General features: G+C 31.4%; 1 protein-coding gene across 2 annotated transcripts in view; it reads right to left on the reverse strand.

Moving 5' to 3' along the window:
- Window positions 1-302: 302 nt before the first annotated feature.
- LOC139523825 (probable phospholipid-transporting ATPase IIB) overlaps window positions 303-13,425 on the reverse strand; it is a 42,944-nt gene continuing 29,821 nt past the window's right edge. For both annotated transcript variants that reach the window (XM_071318150.1, XM_071318151.1), the window contains exons 14-26: window positions 13,028-13,189; window positions 12,694-12,786; window positions 11,688-11,771; window positions 11,189-11,359; window positions 10,859-11,047; window positions 10,341-10,485; window positions 8,356-8,420; window positions 7,655-7,743; window positions 6,819-6,950; window positions 5,095-5,203; window positions 4,086-4,143; window positions 3,209-3,409; window positions 303-1,056 (exon numbers count right to left, since the gene is read on the reverse strand). In XM_071318150.1, the coding sequence (XP_071174251.1) occupies window positions 923-1,056; window positions 3,209-3,409; window positions 4,086-4,143; window positions 5,095-5,203; window positions 6,819-6,950; window positions 7,655-7,743; window positions 8,356-8,420; window positions 10,341-10,485; window positions 10,859-11,047; window positions 11,189-11,359; window positions 11,688-11,771; window positions 12,694-12,786; window positions 13,028-13,189 (1,632 nt within the window). In that variant the 3' untranslated portion in view covers window positions 303-922. The remainder of the gene's footprint in view (window positions 1,057-3,208; window positions 3,410-4,085; window positions 4,144-5,094; window positions 5,204-6,818; window positions 6,951-7,654; window positions 7,744-8,355; window positions 8,421-10,340; window positions 10,486-10,858; window positions 11,048-11,188; window positions 11,360-11,687; window positions 11,772-12,693; window positions 12,787-13,027; window positions 13,190-13,425) is intronic.

Below are 13,425 nucleotides of genomic sequence, written 5' to 3' on the forward strand. Positions count from 1 at the left end.
ACAAGAATATTGTACAGCACTATTATACTGCATAATATAAGGTGCAATTTTCAAAAATATAAATTCTTTTTATTGCATGTCAAAACTTTCACCTAATAGGAACTTAATGCTTATCTAATGACAAGATATTGTTTCCAATGAGTGTACATGCTACTAGAAATAATGCATACATGTACAACACGATGATTATGTTCTAAAGATAGTCTTGCCTAGCTGTGCAAGAAATATTACTTGTGTTTTAAAATTTAAATCGAGTACATTATATAGTTGCCAATACCAAATAAATAATGTCTAAAACTAAATACATGTGTATAGTTTAATCAATTTAACATAAATAAATAATGATTCTATACACATATTATTATGCCATTTTGGCAGGAGTTTAAGAGTTATTCATCAACAATAAGTTACATTGCAAAAAAATCTTCATCAAAGATATTAGGCTCATAATTTTGTATGCCAGACACACATTTTGCAAATAAACACTCATCAGTGATGCTGGAATCCAAAAAGTTTAAATTCAATCTATTAATAGGCACTCTTAGCAAAATTGCAAAAAATCACACTACTAAATTAACTTTTAATTTAAGAGTAAGAGGACTTTTTTAAACAGAGTTGATTACAAGTAACAAGCTAGCTTTTGAAAACAACAAAAAAATGTTTTTTTAGGCCCTTTTGTAATAGAATTGCTGCCACATTGAAATACACCAAATCTCCTTCATTGATGAACAAAATATTAATACAATTAACTCTGGTTGACTAAAAAGACTTTAAAAAACATCAAATATTCGAAACAGCTTCCTGCTGTTATCCAGTCTGGATTTCCCTTCTGAGTGAATAAAGATTGAGAATTTTCAGTCAGTGTTAAAAAAAATTAAAACAATATTGTGAAAATAAATATAAAATATGGTATAAATGTGTTCTACGTCAGTTTTGCATACACTGGAGGTGAGAACTTCTTTCTAATAAATTTCAGAATGTACAATGGAATACAGCTCACACTCGTTATCACTAGCACTTTCCAAATGAAATCCCACGACTTCAAGAAATGTGAATCTGGAAAAGAAGTAAAATAATTAGTTGTCAGACCACTGATCTAAAATCTTTAGTTTGTCATAGGTTTAACCTGTAACTATTCATAGTAAAACAAAAAGATTTATTTTCCTTTCCAAACAATTTTGATAAAAATAAACAAATCATTAGATTATTGGAATTTTTGCCCTTTTTTATAACCCTTAACATTAGACCTTTTTAGCCTTCTTTAGCATGTTTAGGGAATTTTTTTTTTTATTATTTTGGCCATTTTGTAAAAAAAAAGACTTCTTTATATATCCCAGTTCATTCTGGTTGTTTCTGGTTGTTTCTTTAAAACATTCACAAGAAAAACAGAGAATAAACTATGAAATCAGACTATGGGTTCATGTCAGACACTTTAAAAATGTAGTATTAAAGTGTTATTAAAATTCTGTAATTGCTTCTTCAGGTTATATGCTGGTTGTGTTGTTAAAAAAGCTGTAGGAAAAATTGACATAATCTAAAATGTGGTGAGATTTTATTTATCTATTTGTGATTGATTGATGATGTTTAACACCACTTTGAGCACTATAGTGTTGTTTCTTGGTGGTCAGTTTTTATTGGTAGAGGAAGCCTAGGTTTCCTGAAAGAAACACAACCTTCAATACGAAAAATGACAATCCTATGCAAATAAGTTTGGAGTGGAGTGCCGCATATGGGATTTAAACTCATAACATCAGTGTTTTCAGGCTGGCGATACAATAGTTTTACTACGTAAACCACTTGGCCACTAAAACCACTATGTATAACTAGAGGCTTTAAAGAGCCTGTGTCGCTCACCTTGGTCTATGTGAATATTAATCAAAGGAAGCAGATCGATTCATGACAAAATTGTGTTTTGGTGATGGTGATGTGTTCGTACATCTTACTTTACTAAACAGTCTTGCTGCTTACAATTATCTCTATCTATAATGAACTGAGCTCAGTAGTTTCAGTGGAAAATGTTAATAAAAATTTACAAATTTTATAAAAATTGTTAAAAATTGACTATAAAGGACAATAACTCCTTAGGGGGTCAATTGAACATTTCGGTCATGTTTACTTATTTGTAAATCTTACTTTGCTGAACATTATTGCTGTTTACAGTTTATCTTTATCTATAATAATATTCAAGATAACAACCAAAAACGGCAAAATTTCCTTCAAATTACCAATTCAGGGGCAGCAACCCAACAACAGGTTGTCCGATTCATCTGAAAATTTCAGGGCAGATAGATCTTGACCTAATAAATATGTTTATCCCTGTCAGATTTGCTCTAAATGCTTTGGTTTTTGAGTTATAAGCCAAAAACTGCATTTTACCCCTATGTTCTATTATTAGCTGTGGCAGCCATCTTGATTTGATGGCAAGGTCACCGGACACATTTTTTTAAACAAGATACCCCAAAGATGATTGTTGCCAAGTATGGATTAATAAGGCCCAGTATTTTCAGAGGAGAAGATTTTTGTAAAAAGAGAACTAAGATTTACGAAAAATGGTTAAAAATTGACTATAAAGGGCAATAACTCCTAAAGGGATCAATTGACCATTTCAGTCATGTTGACTTATTTGTAAATCTTACTTTGCTGAACATTATTGCTGTGTACAGTTTATCTCTATCTATAATAATATTCAAGATAATAACCAAAAACAGCAAAATTTCCTTAAAATTACCAATTCAGGGGCAGCAACCCAACAACAGGATGTCTGATTTGTCTGAAAATTTCTAGGCAGATAGATATTGACCTGATCAACAAATTTACCCCACGTCAGATTTGCTCTAAATGCTTGGTTTTTGAGTTATAAGCCAAAAATTGTATTTTACCCCTATGTTCTATTTTTAGCCATGGCGGCCATCTTGGTTGGTTGGCCAGGTCACTGGACACATTTTTAAACTAGATACCCCAATGATGATTGTGGCCAAGTTTGGTTTAGTTTGGCCCAGTAGTTTCAGAGGAGAATATTATTGTAAAAGTAAACGACGACGGACGACGACGACGACGAACACCTGACACCAAGTGATGGGAAAAGCTCACTTGGCCCTTTGGGCCAGGTGAGCTAAAAATGAAGCAAAAACTTAATCACAAGGATTTCTTATTTAATAGTGAACATAACAATAAGTAATATTCTTTATATATATAACATTATACTTACCAAAGTATGTAAGAACTCCTAGTGATGCTATATATACACATAAACTAAATATTTCTGCCAGTAACATCAGATAGTGCCAAGTTCGTATTGTCAGACTGACCATTAACAACTCCGTCAAAATAAGGGAGGTAAATGTTATGGACACAACATGGACAAAATCATCTTCAAACAACCACAAGGCTCCATAAATAATTATTCCACCTTTAATGAAAAACATTTCAATTATGTATGAGTCTATTTTTTTTATAAAAAAATATTAAAAAATATATTTTTGCTCTTTTGACAACATATTTTTATTTGCATAATACGATTTTTACAATATTTTTGATTGGTAAGATACATTTATATGTCAGTCAGCATGTGTACTGCTTGTTTACTTCCAAGTATGCATCTATGTCTGTTTGAATCAATAAATATTTATGTATTTGCTTAAATCTCTTTTCTAAATCAAATATGAGCCTTCTTTTTGGTATGATTTACTGTTTACAGTAATCTGTCCTTTCCTCATATTTCCCAGAATTTCAGGTAACACTGTCCACCAAAATATCTTTACCAAAATCACTTTCTTTGTTTTACATGTCAAAATACCATTATTCTGACATAAAAAAATTGTGACATTCGTTTTCTTTATCAAATAAAAGATAAATATGAATGGCTGGTTTCCATAATTTTCTTTTACAGTACTATTTCGGATTCGAAAAAAAATAAAATTCTTGAACCTCAATTGTGTATGATGATTTATCAAAAACCAACCACACAGCTTAAAAGAGCGAATTGATTACCAGAATGCATTAGGTTGAAAAACACTGATTTACCATCCTCTTGGTTGTTTTTTTTATTATATAAAAATGAGAGATTTTAAACTTTATCTACTTACCTTGATAGACACTAATTAGCACCCACATGAAAAATGTTTTGAATGACAGGGATCTTCCCTACAACATAACAAGGAATAATTCTAATAGAAAAAAAAGATGTAAGACATAAGTCAATGAGTCAGTAAACTTTCAACATTCTAAAAATGTAAAATGATGGTAAAGCGGGAATTCATATCAAAAGTTAGACTCTGTGAACAAATATATGAAAAAGCTTTTAAAACAAGAATGTGTCCAAAGTACATGCACTTGCACTTACATTTCCATGTTCAATGTTCAATGGACCATGAAATTGTGTGAAAAATCTAATTTGGCATTAAAATTAGAAAGATCATACCATAGGGAACATATGTACTAAGTTTCAAGTTGATTGGACTTCAACTTCTTCAAAAACTACCTTGACCAAAAACTTTAACCAGAAACTCGTTTCATTTTCTATGTTCAGTTAACCTTAAATTCGGGGGGAAAATCTAATTTGGCATTAAAATTAGAAATATCATATCATAAGGAACGTGTGTACTAAAAGTTTCAAGTTATCGGATTTCAGCTTCATCAAAAACTACCTTGACCAAAAACTTTAACCTGAAGCGGGTCAGATGGACGGTGGAACAGACCAGAATACTAACGCCCCTCTACTTTTGTAGGTTGGGCATAATTGTAGGTGGGGCATAAAAATGCAATGACATACTAAGGGTTAATTTCTCTCTATCAAAAACCATGATAATGTATTTTCACCTAATTTCTCATCAAGAATTTTGAAGTTTATTTCTATGCTACTAAAAAAAAGGCTGAATGTTTTGCACACTGAGTGATCTTCACTGTGGCCATTTAATATTCACTTCCACTATTTAGTTCCTTAGTGCATACTTTTCTTATTGGCAACCATACCATAGATTCTTGTGCATTTACATATAAACCCAAAAAATTTGAAATGGAAATTACTTTGACTGCAACGAAACATTTTTGAATCTTAAAACTATGTTTCCTATAACAAAAGTGTAATCTGCTTACCTTCGTCAATTCTTTATACAATTCTGGATAAGTCATAGCAATTTCTGCTTTTACATCTTTATCAAGCACCAATGAAAATACAGGATACATGGTGTAGACTGTAGAAAATCTATAAACCAATGAAAATAGTGGATACATTAATATATATAGGCATTTGATAATCTAAAAACAAATGATAATAAAAGTTAAAAAGATATTTTGAAAGCTAACACATAAAAAAATTTGAAATGATTGCAAACAGTATTTTATTCCAAATCACATAGCTTTAATAAATCCGAACCTTTTAATCTATTATTTTAAAATTTTAATGTAAAATATATGTCACTAAACCAAGGGTCTGGAAACGGTCATATTTGCCAGTCATGTCCTAAACTGAAACTATAATGTCCTTAACTTTTAATTGGGATTTAGGTCAAATTTTATTTTTCAACAGTAATAATTTCGGTCATTTTGTTGAGATTGACTTTCAAAATCGCCATTTTGAACATATTTTTGTTTTGTTATCGATTTCCTGTAATTAAACTGCCACTCCAATAAAGTGTTATAATCCTGAGGGCCCTCCTAATAACTATATTAATGCCTCGGGGAGCTATTGGCTAATGATTGCTAATCTCTTTACCTGTGTTTTTAATTCACACCTGGCAATTAATCACAAGCTCCAAACTATTATTATAAAGAAATAAAAATTCCATACCAACTGGCTTCATTATTTAATTACCCAACAGGTCAGACAATTGTCAATTATGATTTAAAATTTACGTAGAAAAATTTTTTTTTTTACTTCTAACACACATGCTTTGTTTACTATGTAATACGCATGCTTGAAATTCTCTTCCACAAAATTAGACAATTAATCGTAAATTTAAAATAATTTCATCCTAAATAAAGCTAGTGCAACTATTTTAATTAATATTCTTGCCCTATTAAAGGTAAAATATTAAAAAGCCGATGATTTCCTGTGATTTAGGTAAACAAAACTAATCCCGGAAATGAGTCCGGAATTGTTCGTTTTAGTATTGTCGCTTTACATCCGGTTTGAATTTTGACTTCAAAATCGAAAGAAACGTAAGTGATAACTGAGAATATTATCGTTTTGAGTCATTAAAATCATTTTTTTTGAAACTGTTGCCTTCCCTTAATTGCTGTTGATCGATTTTTGGAAAATGGTAGGACAAATCATGAATCAAATGCGATGCAACAGTGAAACAAGTTTGTTGATGCTAACAATATGACGATCGAGTATGAGCATACTCATAATGAGTCTCATGCAGTAATGTGATTTTGACAATCATTTTTTGAAAAGGGGCATCAACTTTTAAGTTGTATGAAAATGACCGAAATTAGGTGAAAAAATTTCCGGATCCTTGCACTAAACCTTTATGTCATAATAATTTGTTGATATCAGATAATGCATTATTTCTCAAAGTGTTGTGTAATAAGTATCATGTCAAGATTTGTTTTTAATCTTCATTATTCAGTGAAGTCTGAGACAATTTCAATCTTCTAAAACTTGAAGAAGATATGCTTTTTATTTATGTGATTGATTATTGGTTGCTTAACCCCTAAAAGGCATTAGAATAAACATTCCCATTCAGAGAGGACATGGCTGCGTAATTGTCTTTCCTGCAGAGCATTTTTTAAACTACTGGTCAGGGGAAGACCTAAGTCACCATATTTCTATACCTCAGTCACACTTTAGGGCTGCTTTTTTGTATAGTACTCACCCAACCATCAGGAAACCAGGAAACAGGGCTACAGATGCAAAATAAAATACAGCACAAAATACTGCCTGCATGGTAGATATAATCAGTCCTCTATGTATCACAAACTGACTTAAGGCTGCAGATCTTTTGTAACTGAAAAATATAGATAAAACATTTGAGATCCACTCGGAAAAGAGGGAAATGGTCCACCACTTAAAAATAGAGATTATAAGATTGAGGCACAAATAGATAACAACATCTAAATTCACTTATGGAAGACGATGAGATCATCAACTTTTTTTTATTATGCAGTTTGTTGTAAGTGCTAGTCAATAACTCCTTTATGTAAGTTAGTTAGCTCAATGTTGCAGTGTGACAAAATATACTGTTAATTCAGAAACTTCTCAATGCATTTAATTATTATTGAGATTTTTTAAGAAAGAACACAAATGCTACTTTGATTTTTGTAATATTAGGAAAAGCTACATAATGATATATGTATTTGAAATCAGAATGCAAGTTCTTACTATTGCTTAACTCAAGTTGTCAGGTTATTCGTATTAATAAAAATCTTGCAATAATTTCTGAATTTACAGTATTCATCATTTTATTTCTCAATTTTGAAAAATTCTATACAGCTGACAAGATAGTAATCCAGATATTTAGTCACCTTTAAAAGGAAACATTTTGATTTTTACTCTGTTGTATTTACATTTATAGTGCCTATAATGCTGAACTATTTGGAGCCAACATATTCATTATATTCCTTAAATATTCAAAACCAATCTTTTCTAATATTCTTGATGGTTTTCTGATAGCTAGCTGTCTTTCAGTTGTAAATCTTTTAGTAAACTTACCTATTTCTACCATGTACCAATAACAATCTACCAATATAACTAAACTGGGTAATAGAAAAATCAGCTGCCAAGGAGGCTTGTTTACCTTCCTGTAAAGGATAACAGATATCAATTATCACATAAAAGTATTTTCATTATAGTGTACAACCAATTAAATTATCCTAAACCATTAGATTTGGAAAAGGAAAATTTTCAATGTCTGTTCTATGAATCAAAAAAATTGAGTTTCTGGCAAGAATATCTTAGTTGGTTCCTCACAGAAAATAATCTTATCACCTAGTGAGTATTTCATATTATCTATAAATATAAATATATACCATTTCAATTGATATTTATAGTGTGCCAATCTATGTTGTAATGTATCACTATTGTTTAGATAAGGGTGAAGGTTCGTATCTTAGATAAGGGTGAAGGTTCGTATCTATTAAAAAACGTTTAAACCCACTGCATCTGTTTGCACCTGTCTTAAGTCAGGAACGTGATTTCCATAAGTTGTTTGTTGAGGTGGTTCATAAGTCTTTCTCGTTTTTTCATTTTTTATATAGGTTGGACCATTGGTGTTCCTGTTTGAATGGTTTGTAACTAGTCTTTATTGGGGCACTTTATAGCTTGCTGTTTAGTGTGAGTTGTCCCATTGGCACTCATACCACATCTTCTTATATCTATGAAAAGTATCATATAAGTGTATATGTATGACTCACCTTTCCAACAATTCCTATACCAGCATTAGCTGCTTGGATCATACTAACATCATTTCCTCCGTCACCTTAATAAAATATAATCTGACATATTACACTGATACTTGTAAGGACTATTCCATTAAAATGTATGTGGGAGGGTAGGAAGGAGCTTTCAAAATATCCCTACAACCAAGAACCATTTTTAGATAATTTTGCATAATGGTAATAGACGCATACTAAAAAGACCCATGACTCGCATTCAATATTTAAACTTCCCTTTCAACTCTCCCACATACATTTTAATGGAATAGCCCTTAGGCCACAACAATTTAATTTCTTGTTCTATGAATTTTTGGACTCCAAAAATTAGGGCGAGCGAGCGATTTGAAAATTTTAATAAAAAAATATTTAATTTGCAAATTTTTGAGGCGAAGCTTAAAAAGTAAAGGCGAGCGATTATAATTTTTTTTTGTAAACATAAAATAGTAGGTTTTGACTATATATATTAAAACTTGATTTGTCACTTGTACCTTGACATTTCTTTAATTTATGAAGTATTTTTTCCCTGTTCAACAAGAAATAATTGAATAATTAAATCTGGTCTATGTATGTGTGACTGACAATGAGACAATTTGCCATCCAAGTCATAATCATGTTCAGAACAACTCCTTAATGTTATGAATATCCCTTTTATGAGGGTTCAAAATAAGTTATAATATATTTTTTTGGTAACAACACTTCAAGTACAAAAGGGCTTATATTTTCCCAAAGAACTATAATATTTGGTTTTAAATCGTCAAAACATGTCCAAGAATTTTGTAATATTCCTGGACTTTAACCATGTTAACACTTTTACTTTAACAGTTTAGTATCATGAATATTATTCAAAATAAGTGGACCCATCCCTCCTTTAGAAAAGTTGTTTAAAATAAAATGTATTTCTCCTCTTTTTGAGTAAAAAATTCCAAGTTGTCAAAGGTTTTGTATAGTAGCACTGTACAAATCCTTAGTATTTCTATTTTCTTTTCTACAACAGTAAACATGGTAAAATGACCCCTTCAAGGCCCTTGTCTGAGGGAGGGTTGGTCCCAACCTGATAATAACAAACATAGGTCAAAGTACGACCTTTTACACAGAGCTTTGATCAAGACCAACCAGCAAGCTATAAGGGACCACAACTTAGTATTGTACACAATTCGCACAGGGAAACCAACGATCTAAATTATATTTCCAAACGGGAAAATACCAATGAACCACATCAACAAACGATAACTGCTGAACGACAGGTCCGTGAATCAACAATGACAGGTGCACAAACCTGCAGCAGGTATGACCCTAACCATACATTATAATTGCAGTTGAAGGCAAATCCTTCAGAAGTTCTTTGTACTTTATTTTAACAACGATCATTTATTTAAAGGGAATATAAGTTAGGGGGAAAGAAACCAACGTTTTGTTCTGTACTGGTATTTCTATTTTTATCGGAGCACTCCCGCTTGGAATAAATTGGTTTCATGCTGAAACAAATATTCTCGCAGATATTTACAGTCTTGTGGGGTGCTGATAGGTTTAAAATCGTTATATAAAGGCTAGACTGTGATTTTAAAAAACAAATGTTGAGATCTTTATATAACATTTACAAAAAAACGGTGCGGGAAATGGACATGATTTCATTTCCGGATGCGGGAAGCGGGAATATAATAAAAATAAAAAAAATCTGTTTTGAAAAAAATAAGTGCAGGCGGGTCCGTCGAATTGATAGACATGTGAAGTTTTTTTCTGTTTTCTATAAAGTTGATACAACCTTGATCTCTACTAATACTTGGTTGTAATGCGTTTTATGGTTATTGGAATTGTGTATAAGTTTCAATTCATTCGGTTGAGGCAAAAACCAAAGTAAGAGAACATAAACTAATTTTTAGAACGTACAGACAAAGAATGGTAACACTTAAACATTCCTTGTGCTGCTGTAGGGGCTTAAAAACCCATCCTCATATAATTCTCACCTATTGCACAAGTCCTTTTCCCTGTATGATTTCGTAATAATTTGACTATATCAGCTTTTTGTGTGGGAGAACATCTACATACAACAACACTTGGACACTGACAGGCTAACTCCACAAACTCATGCTCATAATACTTCAAGCAAACCTGGAAATATATTAGGTCATATCTTATTACCAAAGCAGATAAATGATTGGAAAACCTATAAAAAATGTTATGACATAAAGTTTAGTGGTATGAATAAATTGAGGTAACCAATAAAAGCCATTGTGTAACCAAAATAATTTGCATATTGAATGTTGTAAAAGCTCTTTTTCCATGTATCCTAATTAAAGTGGTTTCTTAAAAATTAGCATTTCAAATGTAAGTAAAAGTTTGTTAAAAATAGATTTATCTCCTCCCCTGAAAAAAGTTAAACTGGAGACAGTAAAAAAACTTCACTCCTTCAAATGATGGAGGGAAAGGTAAATAAATGAACCAGAGAAAACCAAACAGCCTACCAGTACAAGCTGTCACTTACCTGAAGTGAGTTGCCTGTGATCACTAGAGCTGCATCTTGTTTACGTCTGAGAGCATTAAGTTCCAAATGAGCATCAGTTCTGCCAATAACAGTACCAAATGTATGAATGTCTTGTAATCTAGATACCAGTTTAGAACTTTTAGCAATGCAGATGGCTGTTTCTAACTTATCACCAGTCAACATCCAGACCTGACAAACAAAACAAAATAGAAAATATTAAATGAACTATTGGAATTATAATTCACGGAAAGTTTCGGTAATTTTATTTTTTCATTTGTGCCAATTTAAAAAAAAAAATACACTCTCAGTAATACCTTCTTCATGCCTCACCTTTATGCCTGCATTTCTCAGTAACTCTAATGTAGGTCTAACACCTTCCTGTAACTTATCTTCTACTCCTGTTAGACATAGCAGCTCCATGTCACGCTCAAGACTCTCTATAACAGCCTGGACTTTAGCATTTCTGTCCTGTGTACTCATCTTAGCTTGGTGATACCGAATCTGAAAAAAGACACAAATTTATTTTGAACAATTTTTCATGTAACTCATTAGCTAGAAAGCAGGACTTCAAGTCAGGTGTTAGTTAGAAGTGACAGACTATTCAAACAAGAACTTATGAAATCATGTAAAATTCATATTTTTCTTATCTGTTACGTCTTTCTCTCATTAATTGCCTCACTTGTTGGTAAGTTTTTAGCTTTGTTCTTTTTTGCTGACCTTCACACTTAATGCTATACTTTTAACTTTATCACAGTATAACCAGCATTTGCTATTTAAGGTTGTAACAGGAAAATCAATAATAAATTTAAAATCAATATTAACCAATTACCTCGAACTCTTGATACTGTTCTTCTGTTAAAACTTTTTTGGCAACTACCAATGTTCTCAGTCCTTCTCTAGCAAGATTTCCACACTATAAAAAAGAAAAGTTTAGAAAATATACATAAATCAAAATTATGTGAGTTGTCAAGAGAAAGACTGCAGTAAATATTGTGATAAATGCAAGACACCTTACAAAATGAGTTTCTGTTCTTTCTTTTATATTATCAATTTTAATTTGTTTGATGTACATAATTTGTTTACTCTTTTTTAGAACTTCCTTATAAAAGATCTAAATGAAAATGGCCTTAAAAATAACAACTAAATTAGATCTTATATATTTCATTTTATCATATTTTATTATATTTTACACTAATAAAGTTACCCACTTTACAGTATGACACAACAAGAATGTGTCCATACTACACGGATGTCCCATGCACACTATCATTTTCTATGTGTAGTGGAATGTGAAAATAGGATAAAAAACCCTCTAATTTGGCATTAAAATTAGAAAGATCATATCATAGGGAACATATCTACTAAGTTTCAAGTTGATTGGACTCCAACTTCATCAAAAACTACCTTGACCAATAACTTTTACCTGAAACAGGACAGACAGACTAAAGAACGAACGGACCAACCAACGAATGGACACAGAGACCAGAAAACATAATGCCCATAAATGGGCCATAAAAATATGCTTATAAAAATGATAATTTTAATATTCTAATTCCTGTATTTACAGAAAGATAAATTTTGGTTTACCTAAGACCTAGAATAATTTAACAGAATAGATATGAATTGGGTATTTTGATTCTTAGTCATCTGTATTGACTAGATAAAACTAACTTAATGTTTATGCCAGGGACATAAACAGAATCAACCAATAAATAACCCTAGTTTCAGACCTCTTCTATAAACATTTATTCTGCAAATTATTATTTAATTATAGCAGGTCGGAAAAAACTTATGCTGCCTGCTAGTTCGTCAAAATTATCTCCCTTTTATCTTACCTCTTCCTCTAACCAATCATTATACTGCACAATGGTTGTCATGACCATATCTGCTCCTTTCATCAGGAAAGTTATTTCCCCTGTATCTTCTTCCTGTTTTTATAAAATAGTTTCATTTCATTATAATGTCTAGCTTTTTAAAACTGATTGGACCTAACTACTGTGATTGACAGTCTAAGAAAAGCAAAAAAAGTAGAAAAATAGAAAATAAAACTAAATTTTTAGTTTATTTAAGTTTTCGGCAACTTGAGTTCACACTCACAATACCTAGAAAATTTAACCAAATAGTCACATTGACAACCTTGAAAATTATCAATTTAACAAAATTATTCACCTTGACAATTATTCCCATTCTTTTGGTTTCCGATGTAAATGGAAACACCTGTAAAATCTGGAATTTGACAATACTACCCGATGGAGTACGTAGCTGCATGCTGTTTAAGTCTCGTTTGACCAATGTCAGGTCCACACTCTCTGTCCATTTCACCAATGCAACCTTAAAAGATTAGGTTTGAAAAGTTAATAAGTGTTATAAGAAAGATGAATAGAATTGAAAGAAGCATAAATAAGAAATCATTCATAACAAGAATGTGTCCAAAGTACACGGATGCCACACTCGCATTATCATTTTCCATGTTCAATGGACCATGAAATTGGGTAAATCTAATTTGGCCTTTAAAAGTAAAAAGATCAACCAAAAGGAAACATGTGTATTAAGTTTCAAGTTGATTG

This window comes from Mytilus edulis, chromosome 5 (assembly GCF_963676685.1).
Source record: "Mytilus edulis chromosome 5, xbMytEdul2.2, whole genome shotgun sequence".
Lineage (NCBI taxonomy): Eukaryota > Metazoa > Mollusca > Bivalvia > Mytilida > Mytilidae > Mytilus > Mytilus edulis.